This window comes from Gopherus flavomarginatus, chromosome 2 (genome assembly GCF_025201925.1).
Source record: "Gopherus flavomarginatus isolate rGopFla2 chromosome 2, rGopFla2.mat.asm, whole genome shotgun sequence".
Classification (NCBI taxonomy): Eukaryota; Metazoa; Chordata; order Testudines; family Testudinidae; genus Gopherus; species Gopherus flavomarginatus.
Window position 1 is genome coordinate 59,231,476 of NC_066618.1, and position 22,091 is coordinate 59,253,566.

The window sequence follows — 22,091 nt, forward strand, 5'->3', positions numbered from 1 at the left end:
AGAAGGACTTTTGAAAGTATAGAAGTGACATAGCAATACTTACTTAAGGCCCATTTTTAGTAGCTAAATGTTTTCTGTCTTTCCGTCAAGACAGCAAAGACTCTGGGGTTCCTCCTCCTCATTCCTTCTGATAAACAGTATGACAACCAACCACTACCCAGGATTCTCCCACTCTCTCAGGCTCACTCATCACTCTCTCTAGTTTGATTCCTTCTGACCCAAAGGGAATATGTCTGCTCTACCTCCTTAACAAAGGAGAATCTATTGTTGAAGCCTGGCCTTGGAAGGCCTGGTATCGTGGAAGCCTTCGCTCTCTTGCCAGAGCCACAAAAAGCAAGTTGGCTGATAAGTTAGTATATAATGCTTTCTGTGGCTCAGTTTGCAATAGAAAACCATGAGCTTGAGGGATGAATTAGACACACAAGCCCGAGGCAAAGGAAATGGTAATCTCTAGTCTCATATCCCACTCCCTTCAAAGGAATGATAAACTGATGCCCTGCTCTAAGCACTGATCCGTTGAAGAACAGCACGTGTAAGTGCCTGCATATTCAAATAGTGACTAGTAAAAGCATGGAGTAACAGGTATCAGTTTTGCAAGGCTTCCCCACTGATACTTGTCCCTCTTCAGCCCAGAAAGTGGCTCTGGCTCTGGCTCTAATGGAATGGACTCTCTAAACCTCATGAGAAAATAAACTTCCTTTTGTGGCCTTACATGACTTCATCTGGCCATGATGTATACAAAAGCTTAGATGCCTCTCCTTGAAACCTGGAAGAGGATCCAGTCCCCTAAAGGCTGCAGATACATTTAAACACATTTTTGAGGCCTAGGCTTCAACATTCCTCGCTTAAGGAACAAACTCTGAAGGGAGGTATCTTTGTTAGGTGGACAGGATCTTAGTTTTTATCACTATGGAAGATCAAATATGGAGAACTAATTGAGAGCATGAAATACCTCTTCCATTGTTCCAACTGAGGTATTTGTTACATTACCTTCAAAGTAAGGAAGTACAAAAATTTACCCAGAGAAGAGTCTTCAAAGGAGGCTCACACAACCAGAAGACCAGGTTGTTAAACAGAGCAAAGAAAGGTCACTATCTTCAGGAAACATGACAGCTGAGGAGACGGTTTAACTATTTCCCTAGTTGTAACCCATTTACCAGTTAGCTTTCTATGACTTGGCCAAGACAGACTCCCATTCTATCACGCTTTCCATACCCAATCTTCAGCAAGAGTCTCAACTTAGTTAGGCAAGAAAAGTAGGCTAACAAATGCCCTTCTGATCAGATGGAATCAAACTGAAAAGGCAGAAAGGAAGACCCAAGGAATGGAAAAATCCCAAACAGCAATGGTCATTTTGTTGGGGTGAGTGAGTGAGGAAGCTCAGTCTCAGCACTTCTGCAGACTAAGACACGAACATTTATTAAATGAATACATAGGAAACTATAAATGTTAATCAGAGAAAAACTATACAGAATGCAAATAGGAAGAAACTACTTAGTATATATGTTATTCTGCTTCTCACATTGTAGCCAGAAAAATATAATCAAAATAAGTTGTTTCTTTAAAGTAGCACACACTTCGTAAAACTGTTTTTTTGAGAGGCCAGTGCAGAGTTTGCCCATTTAGTACATTTCTTTGTAGCAGAAGAGCATGAACCTGGCATGAACTCTGAGAATAGAATTATTTATCTTGGGAAATATGCATTTAAACTGATACATTCAATTTTTTTTTGATAGTACAGCATATTGAAAGACTTGCATGGGAAAGTCTGAAGTTTATGGATTCTAATCTTGAAGTTATAATGCTTTGTAAATTTTCCTTATGTTGCTTACCTTAAAAATCCCAACAGATGTAGGAGGAAGAAATGAGTGTTCACACTGTTCAAGGTACTTTTCTGAATTTGTTTTTCCAAATAAGAGAGTAACCACAAAACCCCTAAAAAAGATAAAAAATAAAATAATCAGATTCCATATTCTAAATGTTTAACGACAATCTAAAACTTAAAAATTCAAAGGCATCTGGTAAGCAATATTTTCTAGAAAAAGTTTACACACACATAATGATTGCCAAAGGTGACTGTTGTTCACCATATACAATGTTGGATCTCTATATTTTTCAGGAAATATTAAAAAAAGAAAAGAACCATGAAAACTCTACTTCTGTGTAACATCCTGTTTAATGTCACTGGTATACTTTGTATTGGTAAAATCTTTAGCCTCTATCCAGCACTAGGATCTGTATTGATCCCTTCCATATAGGCATTCTGCACAGGGCAGGTGTTTATACTAGTGGATCCTGATGCAGGACCAGAACTAAAGATGGTAAATTTACACATAGTATTTATGTTCATAAAGATATTAGCAAAATGAAGTAGGTTCAGAAGCAGTCAAGCCATTATAAATAAATACATATATTATGCATATATTTTCTTTAAACTCTAGAAAGCACTAAGCTCTTTAGAAATGCACTCAAACCGCAACATGAAAGCACAAGATATGGACACACAAACATTTCATGTATGAAAAGAACTCTCTGTATAATAACTTTTACCAGGAAGAAACTATATTATGCTATAGTAACACTGAACTGATTACTTAAATTAGCATAACAGCAGCTGAAACAGGAAGGAGCAGTAAGATAAGATGTAAGGTCAAACAAGTAGACTTATCAGGTAGCTTGGATAAGAACAGAAAGCTAAGTTAAAAGCCTGAGGTTATGCTGAAGGAATTTAGTAAGCAAGTGGTTTTATTACTATTCTTTTTATTTAAATATACAATTTAATCAATGAAAGGAACACTGTAGAGCTTTTTTGAGGGATTGTCAGAAAAGGAGATTTTATCAGAAATTAACTTTTGATTCTTCTTGAGCTTTTACAATAAGATGAATAGGAGTGCAACTAATTTTATTGCTGCACATTTTCACCTTGGTAAAAATGAAGACAGCAGGAAAAAAAATAATGGTTCCAGTTGTGACTATGACAAATTCAATTGCTTTTTTATGACGAATCAACTATTTAACCCTAGTGGATGACAGCAGAAAGAAAAACACTGCTTTTTTGAGAGGAAGTGGATGAAACCCAAAAAGCTGTATTGTATGTTCTCTTTCCACTTTGGAATGGGTGAAATCAAAAAAGCAGCCTTTAAAAAAGAATTAAGCTGGAGGAAAATGAGAAGGTGAAAGTTATTATTGCTCATGTTAGTCATACACACAGAGTTTTAAAGGCAAATTGAAAATTTCAGGTAAACTAGTTGGAGGCCTTTAATGGCCATATGGACAACCTGAACTGCTGCTCTACACCGAAATGTAACTATAAAAAATAGCATACTATAACTGAACGTATCTGCTCCCTATTCGTTCACATATGGTATGCTTACTTTTATGAATAATACAGGGTCTGATTAGTACAAATGGATCTGTCTGAACACATGTGTACACTGAGGCAGATCGATTTGCAGGTTCTAATCCCAAAACTGTAGGGCTTTTTCCTCCTGCAAGCACTCCAGAAACAATATAACTAAGAAGCAGGGAGATGAACTCTATCCCTTTTTGCAGATCATCAATATGATGGATTTACTAAATTCCAATCAGTTACACTTGTGGAAAGTCATGGAGGACAACACAGTTGCACAGCATAACTATGGATATTTGGCAATGTAGTACCTTTATTACTGTAGATGATACAAGGGATGGGGGGCAGAACATAGCTTGATTTATAGATCCCAGGTGGAGTTAGCAGCACTGGCAATTACAATATCTTTTTACTCCCAAAGAAAGCATATTTGACATGGAAATCGTTGAGGGACAATAAAAAAAAAAAAGAGCTCTGCAGTGCCTTGCTTTCTGCATGCAGAGTTAGTTTCAGAGAACTGTACTTTACAGCCACTGTCAATGACAATTAGCATAATTAACAGTTGAAATATCTTTCTCAGCACCTTCCCAAATGTGTTAGACTATATTAAAACAACTTCCCAAAAATAAATTTCACAGCATAATTGAAATGGTAACTATATAAACAGACAACTTTTGCCAATCATGATTAATCATCAGTTATCCATTATCAATCCTCTTTCCAAAAGGCAAATTTGCAGATATGAATTTTAAAGCAACATTTTATAAAGGAAGGGAACCAACTAGTTTTTTTTGTTTCATTCGTTGGTTGGCTGGTTTTTTTAAAGATGATGCATATAAGGTTTTATGCATGACAAACTAGTTTTAACTTCAAAAATAACCAATTTCTGTTATACTATATCAAAAGCCAATCAAAATTAACAGTTTTCCATGCACAGAAGTAACAGAAACTATATATATTATAGCTTTGTTTCAAATCTGTTAGAAAATCCAACATGGCACATTAAAGTAAGTTACTAAAATCATATGACTAGCATGATATCTTCAAAACTGAAAAAAGTGTTAATACCATTTTATAATTAAAAATACCCTCTGAACAACTTTTTAATGTTACCATAAATAGTAATTTTTAAACTCAGAAATACTACATGTTTTAGCAGGGTAGATTAATTTAAATCGAAGTGATTTTAATCATGATTTAAATCAGCAAGTAGAAAACCTTGATTTAATAATTGACTGCAATCTTGTTTTCAATTGTACTTTTAAATTATTTTCCTAAAGAAAAATTGGATTGTCGCTGGCTGGTATAATTTGGTATTACTTTTTGTCAACCAAGATGATCCACTATATATTTACCCATTTATTTAAGCAATTATATAGCTTGATTTATACTTACTCAAATCCTTATTTTTTACTTTATTATGATAAAAATGGTAAATGATGTATTTATCAATCTTTTATTTGTAATTTGTGTCAAGCTGCATTTTGATGAAAATATGAATTCAATTAAAATGTAAAAAAAAACAAACAGCATTTTAACATTAGTTTTATTTATTAAAACTACCATAAATGTACTGGGATACATAAGGAAGAAAAAAGTTAAATGCAAAACATTTAAAACTAACTGATTTATTAAAACAAGGGAAGTATTTAGTAAATTGAAGTGACTGTTTCTGGCAACCATGTCCTTCAAGATATTAGAACTAGTAGATGATATCTCTCACAGAGTTTTTATTCACACATTAGAAGAGGAAAACAAGTTTTTCTATTTTTTCTATTTTTTCTATTCCAAACAGTTACTCAACTTTGAATGAACTTATCACTCAACTAGCTGAATAAACTGAAATGAAGAACATGTTCTCTATGCACCAGCAGAAGAGGAAACTTGTCAAAAACTGGGTTAGCACTTCAAGAAACTCTGGTTCCATGTGCTTGGCCACTGAATTCTACCAGTTCAGTGGCCTGCCTTTCTTTAAAAACTTTAGCAGCAAATATAGACCGCTTGAATATTTCTGAATTTACAGGCACCTAAGGCTAATCATCAATTTTTGTAATGGAATTTTGAAATCCTCACAGATGAAAGCTGCTATATACATAGACCACCCCTCTTGTTTATTTTTTATACTGATCTTCAGGCAAATTTGTCTTTTTTCTTTTTCTCAGAAGGTAAGCTACTGCTTTAGAGAATTTGGCCCTACGTACTGTACCAGAAGGAGGATGCAGTAGACTGTAGTTACTCATCCAAACATACTCTTATCACTCATTTCTAGAAGTTAAGATAATATATATAGCTAAAATCTCAAACTTGAGAAAATGAGATAAAGAACTGGAAAGAAATCATGCCTATTCACACCTACATGAAGTGTTGAGCAAATCAATTAGGTGCACACCAATGTGCATTCTTATCTTTTTCTGCTGCATCAAGCACTGGCAACTGACTGTGGCAGTCAAAATGTCAGACTACGAAGACCACTGGCCTGATCCAATAAGACAACTCCTATGCGACTAAGTTGAATGTGCTTCCCAGTTAAAAACTTCAAGCATGAGAGAGGCATGTGGGCAAAAGATAGAAAATAAGGATTATGAAAGAGCATTTGTACCACAAACTATTGGTAACTTCTGTTTCTGTCTTTTCTTTTCAACATCAATATACCATAAACAGAGAAGGGAATTCATCTATTCCACAGCAGCTGAAAGCTTAACAGCAAAGGTAGAGGTTCACATGCCCACTTAGCCGGGGACAGCAAATGGTGTTCAAAAGTGCCAACATTGTGTTACTAGAGAGGCAGAGTGATAATTTCAGCCTTTTATCAATATGAAACAGCTACCTTTTTACATAAGTCAAAAAAGACGCTAACTGATGCACTGTAAAAAGTAATGTTTGTCTCAACTCCTTAACAGACATCGTAGAAGACACATTGATGAATACAAAAGGGGAAACCCTATGGCTTGTTTACGTTTGAAAATATTAGAGTTTTGAAACACTGTCATACAGGCAACTGTTTAAAACAGAATAGTGATGGGAACTGAAGTTCTCGTCCATCTAGCTCCAGATTTATCTGGACTAATCTCTCCCTTAAGGAATTATAGCCCTAAAGGTGATAGCAACAAATTAAGACTATTTAAGGATCAAAAGCAGCCTCAGCATCATTCCCAATTTGGGATGCATCTAAAAACGTAGGCAAACAACAGTTGTAATTTAAGATCCCAGCAACAAAAAGGGACACATTGATAAGATACTGATAGGTAGGCATAACAGGCCAGAAGATATTCCCTGCATCCACAAAGAAAGAGTCAGATGGTCTAAGCATGTGAGCAAAAGAAATCCAAGATGTTACCTTCAAAGCCTATTCTCTATGGCTACACAATTAAAATTCAATTCCAGCAAATAAAACTGCCATTTTGCCTAGCACCACTTACGATCCAAAGGAAAAAACTGAGGAAAGATGTTACTCCTGGGGAAATTCTGCATCAAAAAATTAAAATTTCAGTGCACAATATTTTAAAATTCTGCAAAATACTGAATATTTTGTCAAAATAACACAACATAATCGCACCAATTTCAATTATTTTGGAAATTTATTTCAACGTACCTGTCAGCAAGTATGTCTGTAACACAGACAACAAAAAAGATTCAGGAAATGTTTTTTGACAAATAAATTCCTTACTGGGCATACTAATATAGAACTCTGGGTATTAATTTATATTAACTACAATACAGAAATATATTTCCTGCACCCCTCAGAAGCAGTTCAAAGGCTTGAGGAGATCAGGGGTAATGGAGGAACTGAATGAGAGGGAAGTAAATTGCTGGGAAGAAGCCTGGGCATGAATTAGCAGGGTTGTTGAGTGTGGGTAGCAGAAGTATGGGACAGGTTTTATTTGGGGAGGAAGGGACTGTTAGGGAGCTGGGGATCCAGCAGATCCTGGCTGACCTCAGCCTTTCCCATTGAGGCATATCTGTACATATCCTCCTGTAGCCCTGTACTCCCACTCTCTTATCCCCATGTGGCCCTGCACCCCCTACTCCCATTCAGCCGCTGGCTCAATGTTGTCACTAGCTCATGTGCCCCCTCCCCAGTCTGTCATCCCCTAACTAGCCCTTCTGAAGCCTGGTCTGTGACTCCCCAGCAACCCCGTGTGCCCCTGTCATAAACAGATAGCTAAGGGTTAATGTCTCTTTCACCTGAAGCACCTGACCAGAGGACCAATCAGGAAACCGGATTTTTTCAACTTTGGGTGGAGGGAATTGAGTGTCTAAGTCTTTTGGGAGTCTGCCTGCTTTCTCTGAGCTTTGGAGAAGTACTTTCTACTTTCTAGTCTTCTGTTTCTAAGTGTAAGGACAAAGAGATCAGATAGTAAGTTCTATGGTTTCTTTTCTTTGGTATTTGCATGAATATAAGTGCTGGAGTGCTTTGATTTGTATTCTTTTTGAATAAGGCTGTTTATTCAATATTCTTTTAAGCAATTGACCCTGTATTGTATCATCTTAATACAGAGAGACATTTGGATGTATTTTTCTTTCTTTTTATATAAAGCTTTCTTTTAAGACCTGTTGGAGTTTTTCTTTACTTCAGGGAAATTTAAGTCTGTACTCACCAGGGAATTGGTGGGAGGAAGAAATCAAGGGGAGATCTGTGTGTTGGATTGCTAGCCTAATTTTACATTCCCTCTGGGGGAATAGGAAAGTACTTTTTGTTTTCAGGATTGGGAACAGAGAGGGGGAGTCTCTCTGTGTAGTTTCACAGAGCTTGTGTCTGTGTATCTCTCCAGGAGCACCTGGAGGGGGGAAGGGAAAAAGGATTATTTCCCTTTGTTGTGAAACTCAAGGGATTTGGGTCTTGGGGTCCCCAGGGAAGGTTTTTCAGAGGGACCAGAGTGCCCCAAAACACTCTAATTTTTTGGGTGGTGGCAGCAGGTACCAGGTCCAGGCTGGTGGCTAAGCTTGGAGGTTTTCATGCTAACCCCCATATTTTGGACGCTAAGGTCCAGATCTGGGAATAAAGTTATGACAGCCCCACTCTGTGCATCCCCCCCATATCCTGTGCCTCCTCACCTAAATCTGAGAAAAGTACCTCTGCCCCCTCCCTCTCTGCAACTGGATGCTCCAGCCCCTGAGCCAGCTGCTCTCTCTTCTGGCACCACACCAGCCCCTGGTGAGCGAAAGGTTTAATTATAGCATGACCCCTCTCATGGCTTCCTTTTACCTGCGCGTCAGAATCAATTATTCGGGGGTCGGGGGGAGAGAATCTGCAGGGATATTAATTCTGCATTTGTGCAGTGATACACAATTCCTCCAGGAGTAAAGATGTTCGTATGTTGTTCAAAGAAAGGGGAGGTGGTAGAATTAGGGTCCAGCACATAGGTCAAAGGAGTTATCAATACCTGAAGTAGAGGCAAAAAATATTTAATGGAAACTGAGATGGTCTATGGTTTTATATTATATAATTTGCATAAATTACACCAATATTTTGCCTCCTGCTTCTGGAAATGCCAAATTCCCTAATGTGATAGCTTACCTGATCCTGAATTGATGAAGAGATGTACTACCAAAAAAAAAAAGCTAAATGTTTGTAAATCAGTCTGCAAATAAAAAAATATCAAGCAGAAAAGGAATTTAGACTTCAGACTTATAGCTATGCACATGTATAAAAATAAGAGTTCCAATATCATTCCACACACATGCTGAAGAACATCGGTTGTAAGCTTACTACAGCATACTAAAATAAAATCAAATGTGCAGTTAGCTAGAGTATATCTATCACATTTAAAAAGGAAACTATTTCCATATGATTTAACAAAGCATTTTTGTTTAACTAGAATATGTAATGAAGAAATAGACAAATTGATACTGTTCTGGTATCAACATTAATGGGACATGAATACATAAAATAAATAATGGCACTGCTTAAATATATAGGCTTTGAAATACTGGTGAGGAAAGAACGACACAAACTGGAAAGACCGTGCATGCCAAATAGGAAAACACACATATATAAATATACAGGTATCAAGCAAAGATCCATAGCCAAAATTGTTGAGTGCTACCTGTTTTGTTCAGGATGATAAAGATGAATTGGGTGTAGGGAGACCTCCCAAAGTATTAAGATTTGTTTCTTTCTGGTATAAAGGTAGATATACTACACAGCATATTATTTAATTGCTGAGTATAGACGAGTAATTTACCTTAAACATCAGCTTAAAACTTTGTTTGCTTTAATGAATCATGACAAGTACTTACATACCTTTGTATCAGAGGAAGAGTATTTGGAATCCTACATAATTTGGATTAGATTAATATGACAGATCAATTAGTGAAGACAGGAACAATCCAGATACAACCTAGCTTCACCTGTTCCGTACACATAGCTCTGTTCCTAACACACTGGTACAGTTTAAAGTAAGCAAGTATCATGCTCCTGAAAAGATTAATAGCACTAAGCAGTGATAAGTAGGAAGGAAGGCAGGAAACCTCATGCACATTACATTTAAAACAACAACATTCCACTTGAGATTTGACATCTACCAACATCACTAAGTAAACTGGAAAATCACTGGAAAATCTGCTATAAAAGTATAGTGTATATTACCATAAAATGAAATTAGCTTAAGGCAGATATTGATGAGGCTTGGTGAAATGGACAAGATGCAGCAGCCAAGCTACCTATCATAATGAATAATCAAAGATGGTAAATTGACTACATGAGGAGTTGTCTTTGGTTCCTCAGTCTGACAGATTTGACAAGCCAAGCAATTCAGCCTGGGAGCTGGAACTGAACACAAACTAGAGATTAGTGCAGTTACCAATAGAATTTATGGGAATTTCTTAGACTACATTGTAATAAAGAAGTGGTAATAGATAAAGGAACTCCGTCTATAAACATTTTAAAGCGCTGCAGGTAGATTTTTTAAATGAACTAGTTTACACATTTTGTGCTCACCTTATCAGTGGTAAGGGAGAAGCTGGCACATACATGATTTCACACTTTCAAGGACAAAGTTGTCAAAAAGCAAAAACATGCTACCTCAAAATATTGATAAATTACTCAAGTGAAGGAGCCATACCACACTTTAAGAAGTACCAGCCCACAGGAACACACATACTCATTGGATCAACTTGCTTAATATTGGTAAGACCATAGATTTAAGATATTGACCGCACCATACTTTTAAGGGGGAGTATGCTGTCCAGCTGACCAAAGGAAAGGGAATAGTGCTCTACAGGGGGCTGGGGGAGGGGAAAGGTCAGAAATTGCTGCAAGACGGGGGAAATGGGTCAGTGTAGCCATGCTGACTCATCCCCTGGGACCAGAAGAGTTGAAAAGAGGCAAGCCTGTGCGGAAGAAGCCCTTTTCCACAGAGCAGGTGAGGCAGCACTCCCCCTCCCTCCCCGTTAGGTGGCAATACATCAGGACCTGCTGTTGGTATTACTCTAGCCTTCCCTTTTCAAGGGGACTGGGAAGGAATTTTTCTCTCACCAGCAAATTGGCAGGGAGAGATGGGAGGAGTGGTTCACCTGCCCAACAACAGGTTCAGGGAGGGCTTTGCTGATCTGAGGCATGAAGGGAGTTAGGCTATATGTCACAACTTATTATATAAGCATGGAACGAATGTTCAGTGCAGGTACTCCCTGGAAAGGTATACGAGTGGATAAATGACTGGTAAAAGACTTAAAAAGGAGGCATTAGATAAAGGAACGGAATGGGGAGAGGTTTGGGGCTCCTACGAATGGTTCGGCAGAAAGCCAACCCTCCTTCCTTATAGCCTACCTTAACCTTTGGGGTAGGGGGGAAATGGTAAGGTCCCAGCAATGGGTTGGGCTGGGGGACCTGGATGGAAATGGAGAAAGAGGGGTGGCTGGCAGAAGCCCCTCAGGTACATTTTCATCTGCCAGTTTGTCCCAGATATCTAATAGTAGAGTTGAGGCCTGATTAAAACCACATCAAGAGTCTCCTGTCCTTCTTTCGGTATAGCTGGACAAAACTTTTCCTATCATCCTACGCATTGAGCAGTGAACCCATAACAAAACTTTAAAATATTAGCTTCTTTACATCAGTGCTCAACTGAAGTACCAGCAAAAAATACCCTAGCCATACATGTCTAAAATCCCATTCCTTCTAACAAAGTGTTTGCCAGGAATAATTCAGTTTTAACAGGTTGTACAACTCCATAAAACTGACCCTTATGGGCGCTCAAAGAGTCTAGACTCCAAAATGGTTATGAGAAATATGATGCCCTACTTTTAACTACTCTAGGCACTAAAACACCCTCTTGGAAGCTACTACACCTGGCAATATAAACTGCTGGCATAACATCCTGAAGAGAGATTACTAGAGTTGATAATATGCTAAGCAGACTAAAACTCAATACATACTGAAACACAAAAAATATATAGCACTTATGCAACATCATAAATTGAAATAGGAAGGGGGAATTTCCTGGCTATTTACAACAGATAAGGTTACTCCCACAACACATATTATGTAGTTTAGGATATACATTAACAACAAATAATATAATTTTGGTTTACATACAAGTATAGAAATAAAAACAAATTGCAACCTTAATTATATCACACGCTATAATACTGGAGCTAAACACAACTAAAATATCACCTGCTCTTACCTGAGACAAAATTACACCCTCATGCCATTTCTTTGGGTATGCAGCTGAAAGTGTGGTTGCCAAGGAAGATTGGCATTCGAATAGTTAACTAGCATATACATAAAAAAATTGGGGAAATGGGGTTTTGATAAGGGAAATGGACAAAGTACAGTTATCTCCTAGTTCTTGGCCAAGTAATCAGTACAGTAATTGAAGGTAATGATCAACTGAAGATAGTAAAGTCAGTCATTGCATGCCTATTTATTTTCAGTTTATTGCTAAAATGTAAGAAATCAGTATAAGTCATGAGTCAAAAAAAATGGTTACTGCTCAAACTTGAGTGGAGATATTGTAATAAGTACCGTTCAATGGATAATAAAGTCCTGTTTATGTCCAATTTCCCTTTTTATTTCAGAAATTTTCAAGAAGGGAAATAAATATCTTGTCTGATAAATTTTTACTTAACATGTAAAATACTGTAATAAAGTAAGTAAGAAAGCAGCAAGCAGAGGATAATATTATTTTCTTCACTTATTTAATAAGAGAAGTAGGATATTTTTTGCATTAGCCAAAAAAAAAAATGCTAGATCAAATAAAGGTACTCTGCTGTGAACACATGAAGCAACTGAGAAAATGTAGGATATGCTTCATGTCTTGATAGCTTCCTATTAGTGTACTTCTACCCTTTTCTCTCAGTTTTAGTTCTCATGTGTTCTTTTTTAATGGTAAATTAAATTAAATTTACAAAATACACTATAATCCACAATAGAGCATACTTACCCACCCACAAAGCAGAGGATATAAAACGCAAAGTAAAATATAGCAAAGGGTCCAAAAGTTACTAGAAAGAGCACAACACCAAGGCTTCCCCATCCCCATATGGAAAGACTGGTCTGAAACAAAAAAACAGAACAGGAATAATTAATGTAGTATTTGTAACATTTTGGAGAACTTTTAGTAAATTAAAAGTAACATATTTGTAATGTCTTAAAAGATATCATGACTGCCTATTTTGATTTGGTTTTCAGAGTTTTAGTTTTAGTTTACGTAAAGAGAAGAGGTTCCAAAATATTAGAAAAGACGTTTTTATAACTGAATATATTTGGGCTAACAATCCCATTTAGCCAACAATCAGATTGCACAATTCTTTCAGCAACTAATTCTTCCTTCTATGCAAAAAATTAAATATTACACATCCTTTACACACTGTCACCCCTACTCTGATTATGCATTTGTGCACTTCTCTTTCTTGGGTCCTCTTATTTTCATGTAACTTTCTACTTCTTACTCCTCCGTTACAGTCTTTACACCTCTTTTGATTCATCTCAGACTTTCCGGAGAAGGGAAGTGTGATGGTTCTCAGGTAACCCAGGACTATGAGTCACCTCCTGCCTGCAGCAAGAGGAAGCCTTGGCCATGGTGGCTGGATATTAGCCACTCATGCTCTCTGCACCAGGCTATGCCAGCTCTGTCTTCGTCTTGCAGATTAAAAATAGGTGCACTCCAGTCCCTGAGTCTCTTTGAGGTGTTCTTCTGTGATCTCCAGCCCAACACTGGCTACTCAGAAATCCCAGATCCTCTGCCCCCAAAGGAGCAGTGTACATCAGAGTTTTCCTTAAGTCACTGCTTCTGTAAAATCACACAGCACTTGTGAGCACTTATAATAAAACAAGAGTGGGTTTATTTAAGAAAGAATGGCAATTTAATTGGAAACAAGAGAGTGCAGTGGAAACAAATGGGCATAATACAAAACCAAATAATAAAATGCAAACCTGGATCTACATTTATTAATAGGTTAATTTTTCCATCTAATAAAGTGAGCACCCCCTCCCCCCACGACACGCATAAAGTTCAATCTGTTGCAGAGCTGGCTGGCTTCACAGGAACCAGGATCCAAACTCATGAGAAAAACCCCTTGCGACACCCCAGCTCCCCAATATTCACCATGGTCATGTAATTAGGATAGGTTTTGTATGAAGTATACCTTGTGAGGTGGTATTCTAACAGTCTTGATCTGCTACACAATATCATCTAACTGGATTCTGACTGTTTGTAGTTTCTCTAGCGGTGTTCCATTGAAAGTCTTGGGATGGAACAATGCTAGATAATTGAGTCTTGCATTATATCACCAACTAACCAGGACAGGGTGACAATTACTTCCTGCTTGAATAGGTCATCACTAAGACAAATTATCCTGGAGACTAACTTTTACTCCGTGTCCGTAAAGTATACTTTCACTATAAATACTTTTGCCTTAAATATTATCCTCCATACATCTTGCAATGATTATGAATCATTACAAGTTACGAGCTTTCTGCAGATACCTTAAGGATACATATTCCGCAAGATATGTTTGGCTGAGTAAGTCTGTCAGGTCTGAGGTGAGTTTTTTGCCAAGGAGTCTGTGTCACAAGTAGTATATGCTCAGGTCACACAATAACCATCTTTCCACTTGTGCACGACCTTCCATAGTCAATAAGTGCTGCTCCTTCATTTAGACAGAAGGAATTATACTAAACTAGAGACCAATACAAAATGGTCTTCCTCCACTAATACCACTGCATTGGTCAAGAGCTGCATCAAACACTTTGCTGAAGGCTTATTTGGAGGGTTAAGTTAATTGTGTGTGTCAATTTCTCAATGACAGGGTCATAGAATTTAAGGACAGATCTAGTCTGACCTTCTGTATATCAAAGGCCACCAATACCACCCACATGGAAGTTCATTACAAGCAATCTATGTTGCTCCACAATATGCTTTCCCCAAATCACTTTATATTCTCACATTTTTAGACCTCCTTCTCTTGTCAGGAAGTACTAAATCTGGGACCTGATGGTACTGCTTGTGTGTGTAATTAGGTGTGCCTCCCTCTTTATGAAGTATATATTGGCAACAATCAGGCCATGGGCTGGTTAAGTCTAACATATCCTCATCAGCATCATTTCTGGTTCCAAAGGCTTATCCTCCATGACAAGTGTCATAGCCCTCACTGTGTTCTCCCACATACTTGTTGAGATCTGCTATAACAATCAATTAGTTTGCGGTACTTCACTTATCACTAGGTTCAACGCTATCTGGAATTCCTCATCCTCCCTCAATCATACAACCAACCTGCAGCACCTTATCTGCATATAACATTAAATATTAGTTCTCTGCTCGGTGCTATTTTAACTTTCACCAGCAAATCTCTCTTCCTCTGGATGTCCTCAACCTTATCCTGTAATATTTCTGATATGATTATTCCTACTCTATTCCTCCTTGCTGCTGAGCCATGATATATCATCTTGTAACCCACCCTGATGTTCATGGATTTTTATCCTTCCATTTTGTCTCTTGTATGCAGAAAACATGCACTCTCCTTTTCAAATCTCATCTACTTCTCTTCATTTCCCAGGCATTATTCCAACATTCAGGGAAGCCAAATATAGTTGGTAGGCTCACTTCTTTAGCCAAATGCACCCAGAATGCAGTAGCATTTTCCCATTTCCCCAGATATCAGACAAAGCAGTTGTGCATCATTTCTGGGGAATGCCCTAGTTTTGTACTGATATACTCCCTGAATATGAAGACCCACAGATTATGTCTACACTGTCTATGGAAGCAAGGCTCTTAGCTTGGATCAATAGACTTGGGCTAGCAAGGCTTCAACTAGTGGTCTATAAATAGCAATGTGGACAGTGCTTTGAAGCTGCAGCTCCGGCTGGAGCTTGGGCTTTGAAACCTACCCTCCTCCCTAAGCTTCAGAGACCAAGGCCCACCCTGAGCAGCAAGTTCAAGGCACTGTGTATACAGTTAAAGCATAGTTCAGTCCAGTCTACAGCGGAATATGGAAAGCATGCTTTAACCTGATCCCAAGCATGAAATAAATGAATACAGGCAATAATTTAGAGGCTTTCCAAGAGTTCTGCGATACTGAGGGGTTCTCAATTTTTTTCTTGGTGTGGACTACATCTCAGAGTGTGTGTAATTTATCACCTCTCCTACAAGTTATTAAATAACATCCCTGTGAGAATTCCTGTAATTGTTTACATGGAAGAATAACATTAAGTATTTAATGTACTTGCCTTCTAAAGTGGTTTGACAATTGTAAAACAAAAGGAGATCCAGCACTAAGTTGTCTGCCAGCTCTTCTCAGAGAACGATGAAAAGACTACCTTTAACTCTTATTCTCTGAAAGGAGTGCTTAGAATATTCAGAGCTTACACACTTTCACTTTGACTTTATACATGGAAGTCAGAAAGTTCACCTTCTAGAAAAGGTATTTAGACCCTTAGAAGAGTCAAAAGCCATATGACTCAAAGGAACAGATATAATAAAGTGGCCTTTGTGCCCTTCTGCGGGAAAAACATAAAACATTTTAAACTCTCAGACTGAGACACACCTACTCACCCAGCAATATATCCTATCATAAAATATGAAGAATTATATGTGATTCTAAATCCTATTGGAATATTAAGAGTGAAGTTCTGCTTTCCTATTGGTTAAAATTACTTGTTTATTCCTAAGAGAGAGGCTAGTGCCCTAAATAAGTACCCCAATATCCATAGTAAAATGCAGTCATTTGCACAGGGGAGGGCAGGGGGGCTCAAGAGCTGGAAGACATTTTTCCTTCTATCACCACAGATTTTTATAGATAAATATTAATTAAAACATTAATACAATTCAAAACCTAGTAGCTGAAAATTGAAACCGCTAGAGATTTTTTCTGGCTGTGAACTGCTTTGATGTTACTAAATGAAGTTATCCTTGTCACAGAAAATAACATGCTATTTTATTGCTCATTCTTCCCTTGATTCTTCGGACCATACACACATCTTTTTATCATGAAAAAGCCACAATTCCAGCTCCAATCAGATCAACTTGAAACATAACTTTTTTCTGGTTATTAATCTACAATTTCAAAACCACTGCTTTTTCCAATGTTTTCTAATGAAAAAACATTCTTCAATTCTTCCGCAGTTCTCACCTTGCAGAACGTCTTGTGTCAGGAGACTAGAATCTTTTACAAAAGCTTAAATTCTGCAGAAAATAACCAATATCGAAGATCTCTGCCACCCTAAAAGTTGGCATTTCCAGTGGCCCTTATTATAAGTAAGCTCCTGTGTGCACCATAGCATGGTGGACCAAAATTTTGTATGACAGACACAGCAGTGTGGAAATTTTACAACAGCTTCATTTAATTAAAAATAGAGATTTGTTAATTTCTTCCTGTATTACTTGCACTTATATTAAATTCTCTTTTACACTGTCATCATATTTCAATACCCCTCATATTTTTGCATGGAAGTTGCCACGTTTTGGAATTGGGGCCTTTAGCAGCTGAACAGAGAGTTTGGGACTGTGGGATAAAAACATTGGCCAATATTCTCAACTTCAGTCACCTACAGACTTGAGGATTTGGTTGCCTCTTCTACTCATTATTCCTCTATATCTTCCTGTACATCTTTTCGGTGGTGGTATAATATTTCACAAAATATGACAGTTCAAATTTTGCAGAACAGTTCTGTGACAAGAAATAGATTTCCTGGCCACATAATACATCGGGCACTGATGCTAACTAATCATGGAATCTTCTTCTAGTCAAATCAGTTCAAGATTCATAGATTCACAGACTCTAGGACTGGAAGGGACCTCGAGAGGTCGAGTCCAGTCCCCTGCCCTCATGGCAGGACCAAATACTGCCTAGACCATCCCTAATAGACATTTATCTAACCTACTCTTAAATATCTCCAGAGATGGAGATTCCACAACTTCCCTATGCAATTTATTCCAGTGTTTAACCATCCTGACAGTCAGGAACTTTTTCCTAATGTCCAACCTAAATCTCCCTTGCTGCAGTTAAAGCCCATTGCTTCTTGTTCTATCATTAGAAGCTAAAGTGAACAAGTTTTCTCCCTTCTCCTGATGACACCCTTTTAGATACCTGAAAGCTGCTATCATGTCCCCTCTCAGTCTTCTCTTTTCCAAACTAAACAAACCCAATTCTTTCAGCCTTCCTTCATAGGTCATGTTCTCAAGACCTTTTATCATTCTTGTTGCTCTTCTCTGGACCCTCTCCAATTTCTCCACATCTTTCTTGAAATGTGATGCCCAGAACTGGACACAATACTCCAGTTGAGGCCTAACCAGCGCAGAGTAGAGCAGAAGAATGACTTCTAGTGTCTTGATCACAACTCACCTGTTAATGCATCCCAGAATCACATTTACTTTTTTTGCAACAGTATCACACTGTTGACTCATATTTAGCTTGTGGTCCACTATGACCCCTAGATCTCTTTCTGCCATACTCCTTCCTAGACAGTCTCTTCCCATTCTGTATGTGTGAAACTGATTGTTCCTTCCTAAGTGGAGCACTTTCCATTTGTCCTTACTGAACTTCATCCTGTTTACCTCAGACCATTTCTCCAATTTGTCCAGTTCATTTTGAATTTTGACCCTGTCCTCCAAAGCAGTTGCAATCCCTCCCAGTTTGGTATCGTCTGCAAACTTAATAAGCGTACTTTCTATGCCAACATCTAAGTCGTTGATGAAGATATTGAACAGAGCCGGTCCCAAAACAGACCCCTGCAGAACACCACTTGTTATACCTTTCCAGCAGGATTGGGAGCCATAACTACTCTCTGAGTACGGTTATCCAGCCAGTTATGCACCCACCTTATAGTAGCCCCATCTAAATTGTATTTGCCTAGTTTATCGATAAGGATATCATGCGAGACCGTATCAAATGCCTTACTAAAGTCTAGGTATATCACATCCACCGCTTCTCCCTTATCCACAAGACTCATTATCCTATCAAAGAAAGCTATCAGATTGGTTTGACACAATTTCTTCTTTACAAATCCATGCTGGCTATTCCCTATCACCTTACCACCTTCCAAGTGTTTGCAGATGATTTCTTTAATTACTTGCTCCATTATCTTCCCTGGCACAGAAGTTAAACTAACTGGTCTGTTGCTTCCTGGGTTGTTTTTATTTCCCTTTTTACAGATGGGCACTATATTTGCCCTTTTCCAGTCTTCTGGAATCTCCCCCGTCTCCCATGACTTTCCAAAGATAATAGCTAGAGGCTCAGATACCTCCTCTATTAACTCCTTGAGTATTCTAGGATGCATTTCATCAGGCCCTGGTGACTTGCAGGCATCTAACTTTTCTAAGTGATTTTTAACTTGCTCTTTTTTATTTTATCTTCTAAACCTACTCTCTTCCCATAAGCATTCACTATGTTAGACATTTCTTCAGACTTCTCAGTGAAGACCGATACAAAGAAGTCATTAAGCATCTCTGCCATTTCCAAGTTTCCTGTTACTGTTTCTCCCTCCTCACTGAGCAGTGGGTCTACCCCGTCCTTGGTCTTCCTCTTGCTTCTAATGTATTGCTAAAAAGTCTTCTTGTTTCCCTTTATTCCCATAGCTAGTTTGAGCTCATTTTGTGCCTTTGCCTTTCTAATCTTGCCCCTGCATTCCTGTGTTGTTTGCCTATATTCATCCTTTGTAATCTGACCTAGTTTCCATTTTTTTATATGACTCCTTTTTATTTTGTAGGTCATGCAAGATCGCATGGTTAAGCCAAGATGGTCTTTTGCCACATTTTCTATCTTTCCTACCCATCGGAATAGCTTGCTTTTGGGCCCTTAATAGAGTCCCTTTGAAAAACTGCCAACTCTCTTCAGCTGTTTTTCCCCTCTGTCTTGATTCCCAGGGGACCTTACCTATCAGCTCTCTGAGCTTACCAAAATCCGCCTTCCTGAAATCCATTGTCTCTATTTTGCTGTACTCCCTTCTACCCTTCCTTAGAATTGCAAACTCTATGATTTCATGATCACTTTCACACAAGCTTCCTTCTACTTTCAAATTCTCAAACTGTTCCTCCCTATTTGTTAAAATCAAGTCTAGAACAGCTTCCCACTAGTAGCTTTCTCAACTTTCTGAAATAAAAAGTTGTCTGCAGTGCAGTTCAGGAACTTATTGGATAATCTGTGCCCTGCGGTGTTATTTTCCCAACATATATCTGGATAGTTGATGTAACTGTTTTCTCTTTGGGCAAAACATTATGGCCTAGCAGCAAAGTGAGAAATAAAAGTCTTAAAAGTCTTAAAGATAAAAGCACAAAAACAAAAGTTTCCATTACACAATATGACAAAACAAGGTTCCTCCAATTCTAGGTACTCCCCAAGTTTACAGAGAACAAAATGTATTCACTGTGCCCTCAAAAGGGTGCTAGGTGCCATAACTAGAAAACAGACATGGGCCCTATTCCAAATAGTTTACAGTCTAAAGAACAACAAGAGAGGGCAAGGGAAGACATGACAGACTGAAGACTGGGTATATGAGGACCAGAATTTATAAATACAAAAAAAAAAAATCACACTAGATTTTCTCTATAATTTTTGAAGTCATACATAATGCTTATACTGAGGCTTTATTAAAGTGTATCGCATGATCTAATCTTAGAAGTCTGGGGAAAAACTTCACATTGAGAAGATAAGAGACTCTCTATAATTATCAAATACATCTCCCTCAAAATTTTCTGGGTAGCCAGGACAGTGAACTTCTCTACTCCATACCATTTTTGGTAATTTAGCATATAGCTGCAAAAAGAGTCAAATCGCTTTAGGCATTTTAATAAGCTTTCTTAAGGCTAAAATTTAACTGACCCAATTGTACTTGATACCACTGTATTAAATTTTAGCTGAGATATTCACCCAAATTGTTCTATACTTTATGAAATGGTACATAATCCTATTGATTTCTAGCTACTCAAAAAAGCTCATCTTTAGAAAAGTATTATTTAGGCTTCTTGATAATGGAATTCCCAAGAACAATTTTAGACAAAGTCTGCAGCAATTAAGACTCACAGCTACATCTTTTTTTTTTTTTTAATTTATATATCAGCTACTGAAATTATAAGAGTTAATGCAGTGGTAGCTCCGGAGTCAAATGAAGCTCTTCAGAAGTTAATACGCAGCTCCTTCGATAGGCACCAACTCCGGGGCTGGAGCTACAGGCACCAACTTTCCAATGCGCCAGGGGGTGCTCACTGCTCAACCCCTGGCTCTGCCACAGGCCCTGCCCCCACTCCACTCCTTCCCACTCCCTCTCCTCATCCTGCAGTGCCCTTGCTCCTCCCTACCCCCCACAGAGCCTCCTGCATACCACAAAACAGCTGATCGGGAGATGTGGGGAGGAATAGGGGTGCTGATGGAAGCAAGGGGTGCTGATCAGTGGGGCTGCCGGTGAGTGGGAGGCACTGGGAGGGAGCTAATGGGGGGGCTGCTGGTGTATTACTGTGGCTCTTTGGCAATGTACATTGATAAATTCTGGCTCCTTCTCAGGTTCAGGTTGGCCACCCTGGAGTTAATGCAAGGAAAGTCCTTAATTCTACTGGGCTAACATAAGGAGTCACACACCAGGAGAATTTGCTACAAACACATAATACCAGCTTAGTAGAAAATGCTGTAGAACTATTTACTTAAGCATAAGCAGCTAATATTCCAATGTCAGTATTTTCCAACTCACGCCCAAATGCTGAAGATGGACATTACTGCTAATGTTACTATAAATAATCAAAGTAATTTACAATTCTGCAGATTTTTTCAAATGTTTCCAGTTCTACTATAGTTTTAAAGAGAAAATTATTCATTCAAGAGGGACCTGTGAACTGATTCCCTGAGAAAAGGAGGGTAAGTTACGTGAAAGCATTTCTCTAGGAGTCTTGGGGTACATCTACACTGCAAAAAACCCCGCAGCAGCAAATCTCAGAGCCTGAGGAAACTGACTTGGGCTCACCACACAGGGCTAAAAACAACAGTGTAGACACTCTCATTCAGGCTTCCCTTCTCACCATGTCTCAGAGCCTGGACTCCAGCCCAAAAGGGAACATCTACACTGCTATTATTAGCTCCATAACATAAGCCAAAGTCATTTGACCCAGGCTCTATGACTCGCTGATGCAGGGTGGGTTCTTTTATTTTTGTTTTTTTAACAGAATTTTTACTGTACCTTTTTTGTAGACATGTAACTCCTATAGAAAGCTACTTAGACTTCAGTATATAATGTAGCCTTCAATCCTGCAAAGACTCATAAACACACTTAATTTAAGCAGTTCAGTGGGATTACTCACTTGCTTAATATTGAGCATAA

The 22,091-nt window shown here is 38.2% G+C and overlaps 1 protein-coding gene across 4 annotated transcripts in view; it reads right to left on the reverse strand.

Moving 5' to 3' along the window:
- The window catches only part of SNX13 (sorting nexin 13), a 150,225-nt gene that overhangs the window by 95,176 nt on the left and 32,958 nt on the right, over window positions 1-22,091 (reverse strand). For 3 of the 4 annotated variants that reach the window (XM_050938589.1, XM_050938588.1, XM_050938591.1), the window contains exons 2-3: window positions 12,733-12,845; window positions 1,833-1,935 (exon numbers count right to left, since the gene is read on the reverse strand). In XM_050938589.1, coding sequence (XP_050794546.1) covers window positions 1,833-1,935; window positions 12,733-12,845 — 216 coding nt within the window. The remainder of the gene's footprint in view (window positions 1-1,832; window positions 1,936-12,732; window positions 12,846-22,091) is intronic. The other variant, XM_050938590.1, reaches the window with a different exon arrangement.